We start from the raw sequence: 25697 nt of genomic DNA on the forward strand, positions 1-25697 counted from the left end.
CATATTAGGTTATAAAGTAGCAAGCAAATAGACGCAATAATATAGCAAACTTTTATCTTCTTAAATCTTGTTTAATTTTAATTTTAAATAATTTCTTAGGCGTCTACGACGACGTCTGTCTATTATATTATTATAGTTACGTTTTTATTTATACATATTTTTGCCTCCAATTAGTATTACATAAGCGAGTTCATTTTTGTATCATGCCAATATGCTTTCAGTGTAGTGCACGTCGGCTGAAGTCGATGTTATCTAGCCCGGGTTGACAAATCGTGCCGGTCCCCGCACGCCACCGTGCCGTGTGCCGCGTACTGGGTTTTATATTTGGACAACCGAATTTGTGAAATGCCTGTGCTTGATGCAACTATGTTGTTGGGTTAGGAATATTGCAGTGAGGAAGATAATACGCTGTGGATTCATATACCAACGTAGATGCTAGATTAGGTAGGTCGTAGGTATTTAAAATAGCTTTCCAATCAGTTCATAACTAATACATAAATATATTTGAAGAGCGTCAACCGCATTGCTATCTTAGGACCAAACCAAAAATAGTCGGCAGTGTTTATCCCTTACGTTATTAAGTAACCAACAAAATAAAACTTAAACTCAAAAGCAAACATACGCATAGCGAATACACCCTCGACTTATCTAAATATAATCTACGGCTCGCGGCCGCCAACCCCCGAAAACCCCCGTTGCTAAGCAAAAAAAACCTCTTTTTTTCTTTCTGCGGCGTCTGCGCACACCAGATGGTTCTGAAGAGGGCATTGACTCCTTCCGAGGGTACCTTCAAATCGCGACCCCTAAATGCGGTTTCGGAATTACACAGACGATTGCTTTAATTTCAACCGTAAGTAGTGTTTGTGGTCTTTTTAGTTTCGCGTGTAAATAATAAAGTGTGCCCTTATTCTGGAGCAGCCTGTAGTTAGTTGCGGGTCAATCATGTCGGTTCGGCGCCTTTAAGCCATTGTTCGACGCGAGGTTGCGGTTAATTAGGCAACTCTGGGTATCATTTGTCGATATTTACGTCGTTTGAGCGACTTTTTATCACCATAAACGGTTCGTATACTCCCGTCGGAAAAAGCGCATCCCCCGAACATCTGTCACCATCGCGCCTCTATTTAGCATCAAACCTAAAATTAACATCAGCTTATTAACTTAGCATATCAATTGAGAGGAATAATTTCCAAACGTGAGTTTAAAAATTCAGAAATAGTCGGCAGCACGCGTCCTGAACGCGTAATTGCACGTCTGCCTCACCTGCGAGACGCGAAAATCGTTCGCGTGCGTCCATTCCAAATGCGTATTTTTTCCAAACCATAATTTCCGCACATTACATCCCTCTCGCCTCTCGATTGTAACATTACCTGCCTACACTATAATGGCAACACCTTGCATATTTTCGTTACCGTTTCTGAACGGAACCGTCTCGTCATAATAATATATTTATTTATTTATAAGGAGCATAGGAGCATTACAAGTATTCACTTGGTGGAAACAACTATAATGGTTTATTCTTTGTGCCTATAACTACAAAACAACTGTTTTCAGCATAACGTAACCTAGTTTAAACCTAACATAATTTTGTTATAATGTAAGAAACCTACCTCCTATAAACAGATAAGTATAAAGAAGAACCTATATTTTTTTCTTTATAATTTGCACTTGGCAACTTTGATCCACGCCATTCTGCACATCTTGTGGATAATAATTTAAATCGATATCCGTAAGTTTTTCATTTGATAGCGACATCTGGCCTCTATTGTTGTAAACTTTATTGTGTTTCGATCTAATGTGCGTCTTTTTTGTTGCAGGTAAGTTTTTTTGGAGATAAAAAAAATATTAGCTCAGTATCGTATGAGTCATCTGTGAGGTATGTGCTAAGTTAGGGAAGGTGCTCGTTTGAATAAGCATTTACTGTATAAACCATGCAATTTTTAATGCATGTACTATACATAATATGAGGTATGAATAGCTTTTGATATAATTATTAAGTAGGTATATGAATAGTTAAGTTTCTGGCATTGTACCTCATATTGTATAGTTTAACTCATTAGATCCTCCATAACCGATTAATAGTTATGGAATACTCTTCGAAGTGTCTCGGAAGAATTTCCAAAGCAGAAGTGCTTAACATGTAAAGTATAAGTCTTAGGGTGGCTTGCCATTAACTTCATCTTTCATTTTGTAAGTATTTTTTGCCATTTTATGAAGCACACTTAATCTTATGTTGCTTTGGTACAGAGAGCTTTTACAAGCGTGCGCCACACCATTCCAATAAGACCTACTGTACTACCAATAAGAACATATAATCAGGCAAAACAAAGGGCTGCTCGGATCTGACGACCATGATGATGACGCCCACACCTGCCGCGTCATGCTCCGGGGAACAGGGGCTGGTGCGGGAGCGAGACAGTCATATCCACGAGAGCAACGTGGGGGAAAGAGATAGACAATACCTCTAGAAAGGGATTAGCTGGGATTGCGCAACCTGTAATTGGTTTTCGATTGGAGGCGGTCACTCCAATGTCTAATGTCTAAATGTTCATGGTCCTTGACTCTACATGCGACTCCCCGTGTTGTGTTCCGCACCGATTTAGGTACGAGTGGAGTGTCCTCTCCACAGGCGCTGCATGCCTGGGACACGTTTTAAAGACCACGAACTTGCCCAGCGTCCGTGACCTTCTCTCGACCTCTACGGCTGAGTCCTCAGGAATGACGAGTCATTACGTGAGGGGCCGCGTTGGTTGCAGGAGCTGCCGACTTGTTCGGGTTAGACCTTAATGTCGCCTACGGTACTCCGGATCCGTCGCCCCATCCGCCAGCGTGTGCCGTACCGAAGCCCACCTTCTCCGCCACATCTACCGTTAGGGTCTTCACCCGTAACCCTGGGCACGGGGTCCACGATATACCCCGCAGAACTGGGTCCCTGTCCGAACTTCGCCACCCGCACACTCCGGCCTACTGGAGTGTGGGGTGCCCACCCCCGCGACATGGACGCGCCGGACAGGACTTACCTTGGTGGAGTGCAGGGAAGATGACCCTGTCCTCCCCAAGACCGGGTTAATGACTCGTATGATTCCGAGACCAAAGGCTCTACATGAGTAGTGAGCTAATCATCGTCCACTGATGGACATAGCAGGTCTGTCCCATGGAAAGCATCATTATTCCATCGGCTTTCTTCACTAACTAACTTAACAAACTTAAAATTTATTTAAATTAAGTTAACTAGGTAGATAAAGTTATTGAAACAGGCAGTTAGGGAATAGATACGTCAAACTAATTCCCTAGTAAAAAATCTGGATTATGAATACAAAAGATTAAACGTTTAACACCTTTTCGCATTTGAGTTGTAAAGGATTAACTGTCTGTCGGTCTGTCGGGCCGGATCGCCTCGCTAGTTGTGGCCAAACAGTCGAGGATTAGTTGGACCACAACAATTAGCATTATTATTCATTTGTAAGGAAAAATGCGACAAACAGTTTCCGCTAAGATACGGATTTGGACCACACGAAATTTTAAAGGGTTTTGTTTACCTCAATGTGGGATAAATTGCACAGCAGTTAAAATGTTTGTACATAATGTAATACAACTCCTAACTACACCGTTTAAATGTGAATACATCATATTATACCATTTGGTTTAAATTATGGACACAGCAACAAATTTTTCAGCGGGTCGTCAATAAGTAGGTGCATGTCCTCTACCGACCTATGGTCAGAAAAAACCTGGCGTAAAATGTCAACTAGACGACGAAAGAGTCACGGCAACGGCTTCAGCCATTATACGAAAAAACCAGAGGAAATACGTAAACTGCTTGACATTCATAACTAAATAATTACCGTAAAGGGTTATAAAATTCAGGGTAAAATACCGCATAGTTATTATATAAATGAGTTGGTTTGTCTACGCGTGTCAGGGGAGTGACAAAAAGCGTATAAAATGTATATTAAGCTTTTTTGGATAACGATCCGGCGGACATTTACAAGAATTCCTAGAAAGATTAACTAACGTATGGGTAATTAGTAGAGCTCACACGATAACGTTCCATTCCACACAAGGACATTACATTACTCGGAGAAATGCCACAGTAATGATATATTTCACTGGCAGGACCTAATTACGTTTTTCTAAAAAAAAAATACTGTAATGTAACCTTACGTATGAAATATATACACGCTCGCTTTACGCACTAGAGCCAAAAACGTTAGACCGCTTAGGTCCAACTTTTACTATGCCTAGACACGAAAACCTTAGTGTTTTAACTTTATCACAATCGCAAGGGGTATTTTCTCAATAATTGGAGGAAAAGAAAAATGGGAGCTTATCAAAAGAAATGATTTTGTTTTCATATACTCATTTGATTGTGTGTAGCGAAGGACGCGTAGTTAGCTCAGTACGGTGGTTATTGTTAAGTTTTCTTAATTAGCTCTCAAACTGTAGTAAAAGTTAAGATATGTAAAATATCTATATTATGAATATTAATCACTAAAAAGTATGTAATACCTAATGCTGTTATTGTAGAAAAGCTGTGCATAAAAGTGTTCTAAATAATTTTAGGCATGTAGTACCTAATGTATAGGTACATAAATGTACGTATAATTAATATTATGTTCCTAGATATAGAGAATAATAATAAGACATGAAAAATCGTTATATAAAAGGAATATCCATATAGCCATTTTACCTATGTTTGGGAATCAAGTTGAGGACCTAGACCTAGGCACTAGGCATAGCGTGCCTATAGTGGCTAGGCCTAGGCGCCGCCCTTAGTAACACCGTATTGTCACGAGATGTATTTATTTCGTAACTGTTGATTTATTTATTAATTCATTAATATACCTACGTAGCCATTATGATATTTAACTTTATTCCAACATAACTTAATTACTAACACTCACGGGCAATGAAATAGTTCCACTCACAAAATACCGACACCAAAGAACCCCAATTTTTTCAAACATTTTATTTATTATTAAAATATGATCAAAATATTACCCTTTTTAGTTGGTAATATCCTGATGCTCTGTTCAATGTACTTCAATGTTACAGAAGGCGTCATTAATCTAGCCTTTTCCGTTTAGGAGTAATTTGGTGCTTTTCTCAGTGGAACCTTTTCATTGCCCGTGAGTGTATAAGTACCATCGGAAATTTGCATAATGCTAGAGGGCTTTACTAGAGGGTTGCTATAAGTTCGTCAAGTGTTTTGTCTCTAGTGTATTGTCTGATTTTCGTAATTCTTCTTTTAGGGCTAACCTGTAAACCTGTATTATTAGTTAGAAGTTTTCTTACTCACAAACGTATAGTAAAAGTAATAAAAATTAATTCGATGAAATGAACGCTATTATACCTCCAATTACCTACTGGTTGTATCATGATTTGGGTGAATTATAGCAATTCGCCAAAAGTTATTTATTCGGCGTAAGGTCGGAATTTTAATCATTTTGTTTACTAGCCGCGGGCTAGGGAGTTCGAGGAATTTCTTGTTACAAGTTTTTTTTTTTAAATAAAATAGTTTATGAAAGGGTTTTGTTATGTATGAGGAAGATGTAGACTATATGGTGAGGATATATATGTATAGGTACTGGGAAACATATGAAAATCTAGCAGTATACATGATTTTATATGTACAGCTGAATTAATAGCGAAAACAAATTAACAATCGTCAGCTGATATATTTATTTATTTATACTTTTATTTCAAAATTTACAAAAGTAGATGTACAATCAGGTGGAATTAATGCTAAGAGCATTCTCAACCTGCAGGAGGTTCAGGAGCAGAAAGTAGGGAAGTGCAAAAAAATAATACTTAGTTATTTTTAAAAAAATGTTCAGTTGTTTTAGTCCTTACACCTCTCCAACCTGCTGAGCCACCTCTGTGGCGCCAGGTCCGCTGTTTGTGTATAAATAAACGATGCACAGCTGTAAATGGGTCAATCCATTATCGGTCCAGATCTGGCCTCAAGATAAGGAATCGTTATAGTTTTTTTGTTCTTTGCGCTCATTTCGGTGGGTGTCCGGCGCATTCCGAGGGTTAGACGCGATGTGCGAAGCGAGATGTGGATGCGGTCTGACCCTCACCTCCTAACTCTTATCGGCTACCGTACCACCACCGATACATTAACAATCTAAGGGTGGGTTGCACCATTTAACTTTAACTATTACAAACGTCAAATCTCTTGAAGAATTACCTCTCTCGTCAAGGGATTTGACGTTTGTAATAGTTAAAGTTAAATGGTGCAACCCACCCTTAATATGCAGCGTCGCTCGCCTGTCAGATCTTTCATACAAGTTATGTCAGATTTCACAAGCGAGCAATGTTTGTTGTTGACTAGGATTGTTAATTTCTAATGTTCGGTGATCGTGACCCCACTGATAAGAGACTGAGGCTAGTACTTGACTGGTAATAAGACACCTAATATAAATAATGAAAACTTAATAAATAAAAAACAATCAGAATTTCCTGAACGCGTGAATCCATGTGTCCTGCGTTTATATCCAGGATAAGATAATGAATATAAACTAGCCCGCCGCATCCACAGCTTCCCACATGTGTGCGGACCTGTTCCGAGAATGAAGAACACTGATTGTCGCTTAGCGCCCCGACCCCTCACCCGAGCCACTTCATAATACGCCTGTTGTGTATATTGTACCTACATGTGAGTAGCCAGTGTCATCCACCGGCCCTGGACCAGCGTATTGTGATGGACTTGATGGTAGAGGACACTCTGTTTCATGTACAAACATGAATTGTTGTAATAAATGTTGTTGTAATCCGATGGCACTCCAGAGGTGCAGAAGGTCTCTAACGTCTGCCACTTCCGCCTATCTTCGGCTGTACTTTTGGCCTCGCTCCAGCTAAGTCCAGCGTTTCGTGATAATAATTCTCAAGTGTCTAAAATAATAATTACTTAAGTAAGATACAATCATTACTTTTTTATACAGATGGAATGATACAATTAGAAATGCGTTATAGAAATTTCAGAAAAAAGACTTGATTGATCAAAAATACAGAATTTGTAAGCTAAATTCCTTCTTCTTTCCAAATTATTCCCTTCTGCCCATAGCAGTCCACTACTGGACGTAGGCCTCTTCCAAAGCACACCACTGGATACGATGTAGCTAAATTCCTAATCAATACAAAACCAAGAGAGCAAAACAAATGCCTCACCGACATTCCTCCCGCTATCAGCTACAAGGTTCGAATCCCGACGTTTCATTAGCGAGATACGCCGAGTCGTTACAATCTATGTTTCTGATAATATTCAACTCCTCTTTTAAAACATTAAGATTAAGGCTTTTAAAATGTATTTCTGAGAACTTCGCACTTTTTTACATTGTTGCCCTTTAGTGTGTTAGCAAAGACCCAGATCTTTCTTACGTTATCACACTACACGATGAGTAGGTTTACCTATAAAATATGGAAACGGTTATGCATGTAGAATTTTAGAATCTACTGAGATTCAAATTATTGTTCCTTAGACCGGCTTGAAATAAATTCTTCCGCTCGTGAAATCTTCGGGTCGTGTTGAAAGGATTAAAGCGTCATTTGCTGAATACCCAGAGTGCGCCGGACGTATGTATATGTATTAATGCAGTTGTTACGTACATACCTTGGGGAGGCTCCTTAGGTACATACTTTAGGTATTTCAAAATAGTCAGTTAGATCAGGATCAGGACTTTGAAGGCGGTTGCTAAAACCCACAGCGACGGAAACGACTGCCCAGGCGCCAGCCAGGAGACAGATCAACGAGATAATTCGTAATCATTCAATACAACACACAAATATCATGTTTAAAACATACTAGACGGTCGACAATAAACAATAGAGCGATTGAAACTGACTCAAAACAGTAATATTTGTGATAAATTGTACAAGGGACACAATGAATCCATGTATTATCGGCTTTGTTATCGATTCGTGGCTGGATTTTTAACAATCCTCTGTCTTATAATTTCCCTCTTGGCCTTTAACTGTCTACCTTTAACACCATTGTTACCCTACAAGCACCCATTCATAGTGAATTTATCACTGGAACTTAACTAAACTTACAAACTCTAACGTCCATTTCACCCGTCAATGAATCAGCTGATTTGAATGTGAGTCTGTGATTGGTTCCCTCCCCTCCCCTCGTCATGAGCTCGTCAGCACGCTGCGCACGCGCCGGCGCGGACGTGACGCCGCGCTTGGGCATTAGCATGGGTTTCCGCTGAACTGAGGAAATGAGAATAATTACTGGAGGAGCCGCGTCGCCTCTCGGTGGACGATCATCTCAAGGAAACTCCTATTCGTCTTACGGAAAGAGCCCAAGAGAGCGAGACATAATAGAGATCTAGAAATTGATTGCCAATTAAATTGGAGAGAATGAAAAGCTTCACGAAATTAAGAGCTGGTCTAGGATTTGTAATAGAGATGAAATGATTAGTCAGTCATATTCGTTCCCAGTTGAAAAAGACACAAGAGGAAGCTCCTTTCATGCACCACATTTCCAGTAAATAGCACTCAAATTCGATAAAACTAGTCTAGATGTCTAATTCATTGGCAAATGAAGATGAGGATCATAAATAATACGAACAGAAATCAGCCCGCAACACACACGACGCAGGCTCCATCTCATCAGCATACAAACTGGATGAGAGCTCGTCGCTCGCAAGTAGAAAACAACATAAGCTACTTCCTTATGTAGCATTCGACTACTCATGCAGACATTTTAGCATAGAGAAGCGATCAATCACGACAATTTGATCAACATCCGAGTGGGCCATTGCTTGACTCATTCTTTATAGTGGCTTTGTGAATGTGCCTATTGCCACATGTCTCTGTTTATCATAATAATTCCATCCGCGGAGTGAGTGACGGTTTCTGTTGCGAAGATGCCAAGAGCTTCACGGAAGGATATGCTTGTATACGTTTGGTTATAGATAAATTTTACCACGAAGACGTGGCTACCTATTTTCCCTAATCGTATACTGTTAGTTAATTTATGAGTACTATTGGTACCCGCGTGTCCCTCAACCAAAATGTGGCCTGTATCATCTTTGTAGATGGCACTAGGCATAAAATAAATCAGTCTGAATTCTTTCGATGTATCTAAGTGATCAGTGCACCACCTATAGGTATTCGCCTACACAGAAACCTTTGTGAACATTTTCGATTATAATTCGCAACTTTTATGCAAACGATCACCGCTTTATGGAATTAAATAAAGCAATAAATAAAATTAAAGTCGCTCCTGCACGCTTCTTTATAAAGCTTTTAACCTATATCATGCATCGAGACGGCACCCGAAAATAAAGTTATTCAAGCTTGGGACAGGGCGTTATAATCCTTTTTATCTTTACTCAGTCATCTACCATTTGTTTGAATTCCTACAAAGAAAATGATACCCAAAGGATAAGATGTATAGTTTATTTTACGGTGCAGAATTTAATATAAAATAAATGGTATAATAACAAAATGAATTCTCGAGCTCGTCCCAAATAATTTTTGTCCACTTACAGACAGACAAATGAAACCTCGTTTAGAACTTAATAACTTTAGGGTTGAAATTATTAAGTCATCTTAGCACACTCGAGTAATTCGATCTCCACGAACAAAATTTATGAAAAACATTTTCGTTTTTAGCACATCTTTTTGTTGCAATAGAGTGACAAAACGAATTAGATGCGGTAAAAAACCACGTTTCCAACGAAAGCCTTATCTCATTCAGAAAACAAAGCTGTATTTTTTCACAAGTGTGTCTTATTATCAAACTGTTGTGTTAGTGTTATCAAAATAAGTTGGAACTACCGTGGTGGCGATAAACCTCCGCTCCCCGGCCCGGGCCCCGACTCACCCTGATAAGGGGCACGTGCGCCGCAGGTTGTATTAATTCTGATTAGAATGACAAATATTGATGCTTTTGAATAAAATACTGTGTCACGCGTGGGGTCGCGTTTTTTGTCACATTGTCAATATTTTTCGACAGTCATCTGCCGGCTCCAGATATTGATATGGCAGGTGCTTTGCATAAATTACTAGATTGTTCACCGTCATTTGTTTTCTTGCTTTCCATTCGTTATACAAAGAAGAATGGCGAAACCTGACCCGCTTTGCGTAAGTTAGCAGCCACTAACCAAACCTATTTTAAGTTATTGATAAAAATGTCTACTATCAGGGAAAAATATTTAAAAAAATCTAAACCATGGGGTTCTTGAGATATTAGGGTTCAAAAGTAAATTAATTAATATATTTTTTTTCGTTAAATAAGTTTTTGATGAATAGTACACGCACAAACAAGTTTTATAATCTAAATCATGAGATTCCCAATCCATATTGCATCACAAAATGTATTACATGATTTTATTTCTGCAAATAATATCAAGATTATTTTTGCACATTTCACACTCGGAAACCCATTTTTATAAAGAGATCAATTTCAAAAATTATTTCATTCTATTCAAGTTCCCGTTATCCCGAAGTAACATAGAATACTTTTTATCCAGGAATTCCCACGGGAACACTTTTAAAAACTATTTTTAGCTCAAGGGTAACATCTAGTACAGTAGAAAGACTTGATCTTTCTGCACTTATATCTTCGTTCTCCCATGCCTCATAATAATAAAATTAATACCAGTATATACTGTAGTCACGGACTACACATCAGTGTATGTTTCATCAATGGCCGCTCTGGGTCATGGCGCTATAGAGAAATTGCCATTCTCCTTTTGTTGAATAAATAGCAAAGACATGATGGCACGCAAGTTGTCAAATGTTTAACGGTACATAAATTAGTGATCTCAGTGGGCGCCCGGTGGGTCGCCGGCCCAGCACGTAGGGAGCGCAAAAAACACCATTGTATTTCATCTTATTATTGAATTTACACCTCGACTGTCGGACAACACCGGACTCCGAGAGAGACACGTTACGTTACGAGATAATCGCCGAGAACTGTCAACCTAATGAATTGATGCCGTGTTTGTCGTTATGGGTTCGGTGAGAATGCGGAATGCACTGAGATAACAACGTGCCGATTGCGGGGTTTATTCTGTGCGCAATGTAGGTACCTGTAGCAGCACCTCCGGCTGATGTAAGTAGATAAGAAGAACTAAATACACTAAAACCTATACATGTAAATATCTGTCTTAAGTGTACTTCTGATAGCCGCCATCGGTGCCGCCGCACAAAAGCATATTAACTTCAATCACAAAGAGATCACCCTCGAGCCCATTTCAAATCACATTACAACACAAGCAAACATTCGCAACTATAAGTAATTTTATTATACCGTATTACCTCAATTTCACGATAATTATACTCCATCATGTTTAGGGGCATCGAGGGAATTTCAAGCTCATTTGATCTGAATGGGTGTCTGTGCAGGCATGATGGACGAGCGGCGGTACACACAAACGAGCTATTGACAGTTCACCCACTCGCCGAGCCCCAATTATCCCCGAGGATGAAAAAGTTGAAACATTTTTGTCCACACCGGTCGCCGACGTAGGCCCACAGTTCATAGAAAAAATGCAGAAAGAAATACATGCGACTGCAACTGCTGTTGGCGCGGACCGAGTAAAAGAAATCAAAGGCTTTGTTAAACGTAAATTCTTTAATACAATACTTCAAAATATTTAAACAGACACGGCAACACTTGGTTTTAGTTTTATAAATTAATGACATATACAAAACGGACGCGTTACGAACACAATCGAAGACCTACTTTTCCAACCCCACCACATGTGAACTATCCTCATTACCGGAGTATGAGGAGGCTTGGCCGGTCCAGGAGCTGGCGGCCGTGGCTGAGCGCGCAGGCTTGCTGATGCAGCTCGCAGCAATAGGCGCGGGTAAACCTCTGCCCGCAGTACTTGCAGCCGAAACTACATGATTTCTCCACAAATGTCGTCCTCTCGTCCGCCACGTGGCGGCAGACACAGCAGTCCCTGCAAAATACTTCGGTTAAACAAGAAAATAATAATGTTAAAATATAATTTATGCAGTTTAAAGATCTAATGACAATCGGGTTGCCCACTTACCCGACAACTCTCTCAGCCCAAGCTTGCTACCAACCCGCACTAGGCCAGCGAGGTAGACTAGACATAAAATCCTTCTTTCATTGGAAGTAGACCCGTGCCCCAGCAGTGCAGACGTGATGGGTTGTGCTTGTAATACATATTTTCAATTTTCTTACCTTACTTTGGATACGGTGTGAGTGGCAATGTGCGTGCTCAGCTCGGTAGATTTACTAAACCGAGCGCCGCAGATATTGCAGATAAATGACATGTCGTTCTTCTGCGTGACTGGATAGTTGGGAAGGATTCCTGGCATGTATGACATGAGTTGCTTCAGCATTTCGGCTGATGTCTTCACTAGCGAAACTAAACCCATTCTCTCGGAGTTGACTGACAGTGCGCTCTGGTCTTTTTGTTTGTCAATTTGTGAATTGGTTGTTTCTGTTGCTGTATCTCTTTTTGGTACATCACCATTACTCAAATGTTCGTTATATGATTCTTTATTGACGTTGTTCAGTATAGTATTAATGTCACGAGCTACTTTTCTTTCTATCTCTGCAATTGCTCTTTTGACTGCGTTGGAACGTTTTAAACAGTCACTAGGTTTTGTATTGTTGCTGTCGGTTTCTGAAACGAACATGGTGCTATCAGAATTGTTAGTTACCGCTGGGCTGCTATGATTATACATCTGTTTATCACCAACCGGCTCACTTTGTGACCCTCCTAGGTTTTTCATTTTATTACAGCTCTCAACGTTATTTACAATCAAGTAACTCTTTTTAGTTTTTACAGTTCTTGATGAATTTTTATTCCTCATTTCCATCATTAAATCATTGATTGAACTTAACAAGCTGTCAAGTTTAGATTCTATATTATTTAATGTATTTGGCGTAATAGATGCACTATTTATATCCTCTTTTTTTGATATATTTTCCGAAACTTTATCACACTTTGCTTCTAATGCGTCTTCGATTGTTATTTCTAGTTCTTCAACACTGTCTTTAAATATTTCTTCTGTTTCTTCAAAAATATTAATATCTTCTGTAGCTATACTTTTGTCATTTTTACTGAAACACTTTTGATATTTCTGTTTAATTGTCAGTTTTTCCATGTCTGCCTCTACCTGCTGGTCAGCTTTGAGGACATTGCTGTATAATTGAATCTTATGTGAATCAGTTTGTATGGCAGTGTTTATCGTAAGGTTATTTTTAGTCTCCATCGAATTAAAATGCATTTCTGACTGATCATTGTCTGGCTTTTTGTATGATAACGTACTATTATTCCAATCGTTTTTAATTTTCAGGCTGTATTTGTTTATGGGGTAAGCTGACTTTACAACATCGGTATCATATTTATTTAGATCTGTTAATATTGTTTTATCTCTATCAGGTGTTGAACAATATTTTTGTGTTTCCTGTTCCTTATTTTGGTGCCAATGTTCTTTTTCACAATCATTTTGTAGATCTTCGAATACTTGCATTTTTAAAAAGGGAACTTTCGTTTTACTACTATAGTTATTGTTGTCATTTTGATAATTTTTGCGGATCTCTTGACTGATAACATGATTGTTGGTTTGTATTGAAGTATTATTATCGCTGTCATGTAAACAGCCGTCTAAATGAGATTTTTCGTCCGTTCCTGAATGCTTGTAAGATAAATGAATAAGTGAAAGTGGTTCATGTACTGCAAATTGTTTTTCTTCAATATTTATATCTTTAGTGTTTTTAGGATGCTGTTTACAGCAAGAACTGTTACTTTGCGCAACAAACAGTTTTCGACCTATCTTATCGACGTTTTCGGTCGCGTCAGATGAAGATTGTGATCTAAATAAATAATCTTGATCTTCCTGATTCAATAGGTTCTCCAGTTTTTCCCGTTCCCTGGCTATGATTAATCTTCTTACTAAATCACGCAGTCTAGCAGTTTTCTCCATTGTTTTGTAAATCAAATCCTTATTGTACATATCCAGTGCCGGCCTGCAGTAAGTTTGCTTCTCAACTTTTCGCTTTTTAACTTGAAAGTTGTACGTTTCAGGATATTTGTAGTCATGGTCAGCCCTATCTTGGACTTGTTTGATTAATTGATGAGCGAACGTATTGACTTGGTTCGGACTGCTTGAAACAGAATAAACATTGACCGGCCCTTGTGTTTTTAATCTTATATTTCGTTCATGTTTGAATCTGTTAAAATGTGTATAATCACTAAAACGTTGCGTGATATTCTCAGCTGCGGCCGCGTCTTCAGGGCGTCTATGATGCGTATTTGGTAAACAAGTGTAGCTACAAGATCTAAGGTTTTTGTCGCTTTGTGCAAAACTTACCTTTTTATACTTTTCTAAATATTTACGTAACTGCTCCGTCGTTTGAGGTTTTGCTATGTTTTTCTCGATATTGTATGCGCAGTTTTTAAATTGGTCATTGTATTTTTTTGTATTATTCATGATAACTTGAAATTTATATTTCAATAGGCATAACAAAACTTTATTGACGTATTTACATGACATGAACATAGAATATATAATTATAAGCTGACAGATGTATATTTTTTCCTCAGAATAATGACTTATTTGTCTATAACTTGTGCACGAGTGCACGATGCACACAAAATATACCGAATGTTATTGTTAACTCTGAGTGGAAGCATGTATTTTTCTTACAGTACCTAAATAGATTAATAACATTCATCATCGACATCATAATTATATTACGTGTCGTCTGAATATAGGTAAGTACTTATACCTCTCCCAAGAGCTTTGTAACCTTTCCTCAGCCTGCCTCTTCAATCCATTGCCTATCTACTTCCTCGGTCCAGTGCAAGGAACATAAGTACTTCTGTAACGATTCTTTAGATAAGTTTTAGTGTCATAATACAAGTAACAACGATATAACAAACATACAAACAAATAAATGGTATCCAAAACATGAAAACCATCAAAAACATCAAATTCTATAAAACAACAATAAAGTACCTATTAAGATAACGCATCGTCACAACACTGACTGTTTTATTATTCCTTTTATTAATTTTTAAAGTTCTGTTTGCATTTTGATTAGTTTCTTCGAGTAGTTTTTTTCTCCCGCCCCTGCCTTGTTCGCGGGTTGTAGTGGAGGCGCGATTATGATAATGTCTCTAATAGAATATTCATTGAAAACCACCCTTACGTCCACAGCTTACGTCTATACTTTATCTAAAATTGTTGCTATCACTATTTTCTTAGACAATTTTATTTAACATAAACTTTGATCTACTATCGTTTAGCAAAGTTAAGTCCTCGTAATATATGTAAAAATATTTTTATAGCCTAACTTATAGAAACTGATAAACTATCATTGTTAAGTAGGTATAGGTAATATATTGTTTATTAAATTGAAAAGAGCGACCGAATGGCGTAGTGGTTAGTGACCCTGACTACTGAGCCGAAGGTCCCGGGTTCGATTCCCGGCTGGGGCAGATATTTTTTTAAACACAGATATTTGTTCTCGGGTCTTGGATGTGCCCGTAAAATGGCAATAGGCCCGCCCCCTATTACATTGGGACTAACATAACACTCTGGCGAAAAGTGGGTGCAGCAATGCACCTCTGCCTACCCCGCAAGGGAGTACATTAGTACAAGACGTGAGTGTGTGTGTGTGTTGTGTGTGTTAAATTGAAAAGAGCTGTAAAAATTCAGGCAGACATCTAATACATAGGTTTACAATATTAAATAGAGCAAGGCTACGCACAAAACATTACTCAGAAACAACCCTAAGCAATAAGTTTCCAAACGATTTCCCCTCGACGACTCAAGTATTTCAATTCAATACAGACTCGATTACACATAAAAACCTTTGATAAAAATGTGAGGTAAACAACTTAACAAGAAAACACAAAAGGTGCCCTTGAAGGGGTCACATTAAAGTAGCGGCCCCGCAACCGCTCCCTGGGGGACCCCGACTTTTAGCGGCCGGTTATTTCGCGTACTACCACTTTTACTTTCCTTTTGCTGTTTATTTCTTTCTAAAATGAAACATCTTCTCATGTGTACCGAAGAAAACCAGCGTTGGATTGTGTCATTCATTAGGATCGAGGTTCGACGGTATCAGATGCCTGGGTAGCGACTTCCTTCCAGACGAAGCGGTTATTACAAGGTGAAGGTCGCTCCTCAGGAGTTGCCATGGTGACAGCCTCCCGGAGCGCCAATCACCAGCCTATTGAAAGGTTTAAAGAAATGGAAGCACTTACGAGTGGAAGTCTCTAGTATCGTAAGTAGTTAACGACCTTTGCTCCAATTATTCTGGAGTAGACAACTGCGTAGACATATTTTCTTTTTGTATCACAAAATAGTGTTGACAAATACAGCGTGTATTCAAAATTACCTTTCCATTATGATGACGTCCAAGCCCGAGATGCTTTGAGCGTCGAAAAGAATAACATTCAAATTAGTCCGATACCAAAAGCAGTTCTCATAGCAGCGAGCATTTAACAACATTATAAACTATAAGTAATTCGAGTGAATGAAAAGAGAATAAAAAGTGGTCCATTGCCTGGGCGACATCAGCATAGAGGGTCGATTGTATTGTATTTATATAATGGTTTGTCTACATACGAACTCGATTGTGTCTCGGCTGCCTCGAAAGGTAAAAAAAGTTTTTAGTTGATCTTATTATGCAGAGGTAGGCATTGAATGCGCTGTCCTGGTTTTGGGGTCCCTCGTTAAATGTATTCAGTCTGTGCTTCATGCTTATTGAAATGAATTCAAGTTGAGGCATGTTTTAATTTATTGTATTAATACTTAGTAGGTGTAACTTTCAATATACTTATGCAATATTATGTAAGTACATTGGTTTAGTTCAAATCATAATTTACATCTATAAATCTACTTACCTATTATTTCGCTTCGCTAACATTTTAAAACATTGTTCAGAATAGATCTACTTATGTGAATCAATCGTATTAAATTCCGATTGCGCAGGACAACTATTTGACGGAACCTTACCTGTAACAACTCTCTTAGCTCATATTTTTTTCCGCGTTTGTGTGAGGAATTCGAAGTTGGTGAGATTACCGCACCGTCGTCGGTTCCTCAAAGCACGGCCGCGCGAGGCTACCATTGTCGCGAGTGCTAATAAAAAAACAACTGCCTACGAAGGCGATGGCGCTACGAAACGTGACTATGAGATCGCGTTCATATTCATAACTATTATATATTTTTGAGTTACTTTTGTAAATTTGTAACTCAAAGATATACCTACTTTATTTTCGTTCTACGACAGTGAGATCAGGGCTCAAGGAATAGATACTACAAGCAGGACTTGTATCTTTTGCAAGCAGGTTACCTGCCTCTTTGCTGGTGCATAGGTCTCAGGCCTATCTATGCAGGTCTCCAATACTACTAACTTTTTACAAAATCATGGCCTTACGTGACTTATTGCAACATTTTAGTAAATTTTACCTTACGTTGTATTATTCACACGTGTATCTTGTTTATCGATATCGCGTTGTAGGTTTTAAGGTGAGCTTATTTAAATATTTGAAACAAAAGTGAACTAGGCGTGTTTCAGCCGAGTCACCGATAACAGTATTGATTCCCACGGTCCTTGCAGTAATGTTCACGTCATCTTTAGGACTTTTGGAATACTGATCCACATAATAAGAAATCGTGATCTTTATTTCAGGTTTAGGCGCCCGAGGCCGCATACCTCGCATACTTGTCTCAAAAACTAAATAAATCTTTGTCCAAATAAAAAGTAAAAAGTGTTGGAACATGTAGAACGTTTTAGGTGGCTCGTAAAGTCCGCATTTCGATATATTTTTAATGATTTCTTACTGCCGGCCCCGCCCATACGTGGTTAGTAAGCCACCCTTTAAGAGGTAGTTATTTTTTATTTACCGGCTACATTTTGTTTGGGATAATAATGTTAAAGATTGCCGAAATTCTGAATACTATTTAATTTTAGACTTCTTCAGTTTAAGTAAATTTTATCATCATCTCTTATTCTACACATACTTTGATTTAAGTTATTCTGCTACGAGTATCACAATATTTCCCTTATGATATCGAACAACAGTTAATTAAATCATTAAATATTTTATGTTAATTGCTGCGTCAGTTACTATTCTTACTACGCACCTATCAGTATCACCCATTATGTAAACGTATTTTGGAATACATTATTTCGATGCCAAAACATTGATGAAACTTCTCCTTAAGCCACCGCCCTGCAAAAGCTCGAAGAATGTTAATTGTGTATTAGAAATTAGAAGCCTTTTTGAATACCAACTGGATGGAATCCCACTTTTATGCATCATATACTTTTTATTTCCATACAGGAGTCAGTTTCAGCGGATTAAGTAATTTTTTGTGCATAATATTCGACTTTGGAAGTGATGCAGAGACCAATTTTGTTACAAAGAGGTTTTTACATTGCTGATATTATGGTACAAAAACTGAACTGAGGTCTTAGGTACCAAAATATGCCATAACGACTTGATTTCATATTTTTTTGTGATTTACTTCATTACTTATTGCTTTTAAATAACATTTAATTATTTTGCGTAGCACAATAATAAAATCATTTATCTCATAGCACCGTTATATTCTTATCTATTCCAGAGACCTCAGCCAGAGACACAATACATCAGAAAGTGGAATAACAGACCCTAAATGTCAACGTAACTCAGTAATTAAATGTACCTCATTCACAATTTATGTTCCATCGTGGGGTTCTATTTTATCTTTCGGCATTTCAAAGCACCGTTCCTCACGATACCGCGATCACACAACACAACAAAAATCTAAGTTAAATAATAAAGAACGTAATCAATTAGTCACTTTTAAAGTGGCAATCAGATTAGATGCGACGAAGACTCAATAAAAAAAGGGTAAAAGCCGTAAAAAGTCGATAGAAATGTCGAGTTTTAATTATCGTTTACTGGCCCCTATTGTCTCAGCTACGAAAAAAACCAAGACCAGATAAAGTTGTCGAGAGCTCGGCCGCCATCCATTCCCAGTTATACGACGTAAATTTTAATATCCAGTCGATTGTTTTTGCTTAGAATGAAGAAAAAACACTTCAGCGACCACATTTTTGGGTGTTTTGTTTAACGATATAAGCTTTGGTGATAAGGTTAGTTGGTCACAAAATTATCTAAATACTGTGAGATTACCAACAACAACCATATTACTTAAGGTAATTTTAAAAACCTTTCTTCAACCATTTACTCCCTCGAGTCTGGCACTAGCTGCTCCTACAGAACCCGCCGTCAACAGTTGATTGTTTTCCCCACGCAACCCCGGCGGTGGTGTGTTGAGCGATTTCATGGCCTCGGGTTCTCACACTGGACCTCCGGGTTTGACGCCGAGCGGGACTGGTACTTTAATGTCTTTATTGGTATCGATGGCTGTTTTTGATGTTGTTGTTGTTGTATCACACGAGTGCAGAGTTTGGGAGTTCATTTTAGCGCCTACAGCTATTATACTCATGTTGACAGGGAAAGCAATTACAAAGCAGCGATATTTCCTCCAAAGGCTGCTACATTTCCTTCACAAACTGAGCCCCTAATTTCCTTGTGGTTGTTTAGAGAACGCGTTAAGTACATAAGTACTGTCTAGAAGCTCATTTCGCTATTTGCGAAGCGTTTCTTCTTCTAACTCAGTTTGTCTGTGCTCTTGAGACCAGACGGGGCCATCATGATACATGATCGCTCTTTCTTTACTCAGAACACGTTAGTTTATTTATCCTGTTACATTGGTATATTATTTACTTATGCGTAAATCTGATACAAGTCAAAGGTATTTCTATCAAATTTAATAGAGAGGTTTTACTTACTAGCAGTTTTTCCCATTTCCTTCTTGCTGTATCATCTATACCTATATCATGAAAAGGAACTACTTATACTTACCTATTACCTATACCTACCCATCTATTGATTAAAAAATACTAGGCTATCTCTACCTACTTCATCTTTGATACAGCGGTTATAGAGGGAAAGAAATACCTATCTACTTCATAGTTTCACAGAATGCGAATAATTTCCCAGTATCAGAAATGTCAACAATTGTAGGTGTATTTTATGGAATGGGTCCGCAGGTTTGACCCACAAACGGGGGTCATTGGCCAATAAGCTTCACTTGTCGTGCCGACACTCAGCCGGACCTAACCTAATTCTAAACACCTCTGGTCAGCTAATAATCTCATTATTCACTTTGAAATGCGTACATAAGCAGATCCATGTTCTGTCCCCAATATACTTGTGAAATGCGTTCTCCATAAATGTTTTGCATGTATTTATTATACATGGGGATGATACATCAATAACAAATAACATCGGACCAAGAACCAACCCCTGAGGAACACCTTTTACCAAAACTTTAATTCTAATTACTTTTTCGGATAGTTTTGTTCGCTCATTCCTCATTCAAAAGCGTTTCGCTAACGTTTTCTGAGAATGCGTCTGATACGTGACCAGCGATCGATTCGGCCGATCAGCCCGTAACACCTTCACACTGACGCCGGCAAGTGGACGCTGTCCATTGCTCCTGGCATTTGTTTAAATTTTTTGATTTAAATGATGACATTAATTTGAGTTAAAACAATATACTTCATTAATGTTCATCTGGAGGAGTTGATATATGAAGAAAATATGTAGGTATATAAGTAACAATATTTTTATTCTAACCCAACTATTCATAGAAAGGACGATTTAGGTATTGAACTGTTACTCTCTGTCAAAGAACAATTTGTTCCTATAACTATGTCCTATAACTTTTCTATGAATAACAGTAGACAGTTCTCGCCGTTGTCTCCACATATTATGTAATAAATGAACTGCAGTTTATTCAATATAAAATCAATAAAAACGCCAGTTAAAGTATACATACTAACATGATCAACGTAAGTAAACTAAGGCAGCAGCAATGTACACGCAACACGTAAAAAAATGTCGTCAAGTTCGGGCTCGCCGACAAAGCAGCGTTCGGTAAACAGCGCGCCGTCCGGGGGGCGTCGCGGCAGGTATCATGGCAGAAAGAAAACAAAACAAAAAAGAAAAGTAAAATAAAAATATAAAGAAAACAAGTGGCCAGCACGCGGGCCGGGGACGCGCGTGAGGTTGATTTAGACTCTGTGGGAAATTGTGGGAACGAGCGAGAGCTGGTACGGTCTTTTAAATTTCGAACTCGGAACCGTAAGCCACACTCACAGACCACCATAAATACTCGTGTTCATGTGAACACAACACAAGACGACGCTCAAGTAGATAAAGTGGTCTCAGAAGATAAAGAAAAAAGGTTTATTGATACTGTACAGTAAGGATTGCGTTTACGACGTGTTGTAACCTTCAATCTAGCACTCTGAAACCTAATTAATGTTGTCTTGTCAATGATTGATCCTAAAAGTTTAGTGGTGATAAAACTAGTTGAAATGACGAATTGTCTTTAGGTTAATGATATTTGCTAGTAAGTATATTGAAACCAAAAAAAAGGATCAAACCTAAATCAATCCCTATAATAACCAAAATCAGACACCAGGGACCACACATGGCCAGAAGAAATATGATCACGTTTGAAGAACTCAATCAGGGCTGTAAAAAAACCCGCTAATTTGTTATAAAAGACCAGGTCCACCTCGCTCCATCACCACGAACCACCACGCCTCTAAGTGATTTTGAAACACAACTTAGACGATACAAAGACACCGCTGAAGACATGTCAGTGGGTGATTATGGAAAAAAATTATGTTTGAACTTCGAAATTGGCCTTCGGCTTCTTTACCCGGCGTTTACGATTAAATTACCAAAATAATTGATCAAAATTACATCATGTTATAAAATATTGACTTTGGCAAGGATTAGTTTTTTCTCTCAATTTACTGTATTTCTATGATTGAATGGTAGTACTAGATCGAAAGGCGTAAAATTGTATAGTATAGTCATAGACTAATGGTATAGTGAACTGTAGATTCCTTATAATTTATCAGTATAACAAAAAAGTCCTGGCTAATCCATTTACCAGTCTCATTACCAGTAGTTCAGTTAGTTTTTATCACTGACACCTGAGAATGGATTTTGAATGGAAAGTGTTCTATCAAAATTATTCCTACAGAATCTACAGATGCACCCCCCATCCTTCGGCCATCAGCCCCAATGATCCCGCGCGGCTTTAGACAAACAAAGCGGACGCGTAATTACAAGGCGCGAAGTTTCGGTGATTTGCAGTGAATTATTGCACAAATATTGCCGTGTCCCTAATGATGTCAGATGAGCGGCCACCTACGTAGTGTTTGAATTTTGTTTAAATAAGGAATTGTGGTTTGTTTTTTTAATCGCTGAAGGATATTTAGATTCTGTTGCAATACAAGGTTCATTCCATAAAGAAAAGTGTTTTAAAAGAATTCGTAATAGCAAAGATGGACAGAGATCGTGATTGATAGTAAAATCTATATCAGTAGTTGTATTTCACAATCCAGGTATAAATTGAATTTACGCATCACATCCTTATTACAAATACAAAACGTTTCCTAATAAGATTTGTCACCGGCACAGCTATCACTGCAACCTACATCCTACTTGATTACGAATGTATAAGGTAATCTCAGCATGACTCATTTGGACTAATGCTAATGCAAGAACTTTTCCTTATTTACATTTTACATAGAGTTATTTACGTAAACAGCACAACCGTTTCCTATACTTATTACAGGTTTTAACTTTACTTCATCTAGTTTGTTATTGCATTTGATTATTATTTACTATTTTTCTTCCTTCGTTACAAACATACTACATCCGAGTCCGCGTTGTTCTATGTCTAATACCAAATACATATCAACTCTGATCTAATCAGAACAAAACAATAACTTCGCGGTTCTTGCATACTAATTGCATAAAAACTTTTTAGAATCACTCTATTAAGAAAAAAACTAAACATGTAGAATCTTTACCAGCCAGTATTAGAACGTCAAAAAGTTCTTAGTCCTCCACGAACCTCCTTGCGCACCTACCGCAAGCCGTGACGTCATCACCACATCCTCATTGCCTGTCCGTCTGTATGTCGGATGGATCAGTATGGGTGACACGTGCCCCGGACAGTGAAAGTGTTACTGTTAGCTGTGTCCTATGAGGAGTAATCCTAACGAGTAAATGCTGGCACATTTGTCAATCACTATAAATTTCATTGCCGTTTTGGAATGCCCTTATTGAATCGTTTGCTAACACTCGCATTGGTCTTTGAAACCCTTGATTATGGCAGTAACTGAAGTAAAAACCAAATTTCAAGAGATTCAAGGTGTCTAGACACTTACTTTTTATATCATAATACCTCATAACTCATAAGTGATGAATTTGTAAAAGATCTCAATATCCCTGCGCGCATTCCTAATCAAACCCTGCAACATAGCCAAGTGCGAAATCCCTTGAACAATACCGATCCACGGCTGCGTCTGCGCACGCGCATAGCTCCCCGTCTGTGCTGTGACTCACCGGTCCCCCCCCCCCCCGCGAGTTCCTCCGCCTCACCCCCCTTCCGTCCCGGAGGTTCATTCATGGGTAGGATATTGTAAGTTATGGCCTTTGTTAGATATAGACCTAAAGCTTATGATATTCATGAATGATCTCGACGTAGTATTTGTTCGGAATATGTTGTCAGGTCTCGGTAGAGCGATGAGATTGTTAATATTATATTTATCGTTATATCATGAGTTTCAGCATGTTAATAAGTTACTAAAATTTATTTTTATTCAAGTAACAATATTAGGGTTTCCGCAGGGATTCGTATTTGTCTCCTTTTATTTTTGAACCTAATACATTGTGTGTATTTGAAAACTGGCTGCGAAATCTGTCGTAGAAGCATCCAAAACTAAATTATTCATTTGTAATATTTCCAATTTCTTTCCAGACCCGCGACTACCTATACCTGTAATTAAGCTTTGTATAATCTATTCTTGTGTACAAATAAAGAATATTCTATCTATCTACTAGTTTACACCTTTACTATAATTCTCTAGTGAAGCTTGAGCTATTGCTATAAATATTCAATAAGCAAGAGTCGTGCGTCTACTCCTCTTTTGGCATAAAACTCTGAGCATAAACAAGTTTCCCTCCAAAATACGAGGACCGTTTTGGAATTGCTCCAAAATGGATTAAACTCGTGTTGCCGATTCCATTGTTAGGCTTTATTTCAGAGTTTATGTGGCATTCCATCCTTTTATCGAGTTAAGTTACTATTTAGATAGACAACGGCTTTAATGTTCTTATTTTATCAGCTTTAGTTCTTCAGACTTTGCTTAACTATATTTTGTGGTAAATATTATCGTCTCCTTCACAAATTTACCGAAATTATGCAGTTACGACAAAAAGTGCATTCTACAACAAAGTAGACACACACACAAAAAGTACATGGAAAATATTCCACCAGTCACATCTAAAAGGCCGAAATTCGACCACCTATAAACCTCGCAGTCGCGAACAATATAATAATATAAAACCTTCTCGGAAGGCTCTGTACGTGCTCGTTCACTTGTTCCTTCCTACCTTAAAAACCAAGAATCTGTGTCCGCGTTTTTTTTTATCTACCGTATTGTTAGTCCGGGGTTGCTAGACTCGGTCTATCGTTAAAATAATCTCAAATTGCTACATATAAAATAATGAGAATACCTGCACCGTCAGATTTATACGTTGTTATTATACGTACTGATATTCCTTGGCTTCCGTCATGCAATGTGCCATCACGCTTGAAATAAAATTCAAAATTTAAAGCCTTACGAGAAATTTTATGTTTGCGTGTAGATTTGGTGGCACCGATAGCTTCAGAGTTAATTTTAAAGTGAACACTTAAAACCTGATAATAAAATTGATAAGATGCAATGATACAGTAATAGCCGTTAGCCTGGCACCCCAGGACGCGGTGACTCAGGCGCCGAGTCTGAGCTAAAATAAACAGATCAATGATTGAGAGATTCTTCCCTAGTGACGCCGACTATTGTCACAAGCGGGATCACAATACGAACTAAACCATACTGTTAGGAATGCCGATTGTTTCTGCAGGTGTCGCTAAAAATAACATACATTCCGGGATTTGTTTGAAATTCATCTTATGATCATGCCATTGTACCTTAACCCTAAACTGTCTGTTTGCGAGAACTGGTATTTTTTTGTCATTACTAAATTGAAAACCAAGCTACAACTAACACAGTGTTTAAAAACCAATCTACGTTATCATATCAATGCAGTTGCCCCAAAAAAAACAAAAGATGCCTCAATTATTATAGTCCCGCAAAAAAAAAAGTGCCAAAACTTAGGACACGTCGGCGGCTGAATGACAGAACCCATAAGGAAGCTGCCATTGAGCGCACTACACTGGTCCCGCTCAGTATGCAGCCCGCGCCGCCATGTGGGGAACAATCACGGCGACCTTCGCGGCCGACACCGTAAGGAAACCCTTACAAGGAAACAAGAACATAAGGTGTCAGAATTTGCACTACTGCAGCCTTGTCGGAATTTGAAGTGTGGCTTGGGTTTTATATTCTGCCTGAAGAAGGCCAGAAACCGATTAAAGAAGAATGTCGGCTGCGCCAACTTTAACTTAATTATGATGTACAGAATCACAAATCCCTCACTATAACCATACTAGTAGAGGAGTGCAGCACACCAGAGTAAACCAGACTATCTCATAATATTATCTTACTATTTCCTTTGACCACCCCGCCTAGTTGAAACCCTACTCCAGCTCTA

General features: G+C 38.4%; 2 protein-coding genes across 8 annotated transcripts in view; one reads left to right on the forward strand and one right to left on the reverse strand.

Moving 5' to 3' along the window:
• The window catches only part of LOC105384052 (protein prickle-like), a 333604-nt gene that overhangs the window by 295967 nt on the left and 11940 nt on the right, over nucleotides 1–25697 (forward strand). The window lies entirely within an intron of this gene.
• Nucleotides 11576–14480, reverse strand: LOC105384028 (DNA-directed RNA polymerase III subunit RPC1). Of its 3 annotated transcripts, XM_038106318.2 has the most exons (3): nucleotides 14314–14421; nucleotides 12173–14173; nucleotides 11576–11924 (listed from the first exon to the last, which is right to left on the reverse strand). In XM_038106318.2, exons 2-3 carry the CDS (start codon nucleotides 13954–13956, stop codon nucleotides 11735–11737), a joined length of 1974 nt encoding a protein of 657 aa, XP_037962246.2. In that variant the 5' UTR covers nucleotides 13957–14173; nucleotides 14314–14421; the 3' UTR covers nucleotides 11576–11734. The 3 variants fall into 3 exon arrangements, with proteins under 3 accessions (XP_037962246.2, XP_011552480.3, XP_037962247.2); XM_011554178.3 differs by having other exon boundaries at nucleotides 12173–14480; XM_038106319.2 differs by lacking the exon at nucleotides 11576–11924 and having other exon boundaries at nucleotides 12442–12620; nucleotides 12697–14480.

The sequence above is a fragment of the Plutella xylostella genome, chromosome 19 (assembly GCF_932276165.1).
Source record: "Plutella xylostella chromosome 19, ilPluXylo3.1, whole genome shotgun sequence".
Taxonomy (NCBI): Eukaryota; Metazoa; Arthropoda; class Insecta; order Lepidoptera; family Plutellidae; genus Plutella; species Plutella xylostella.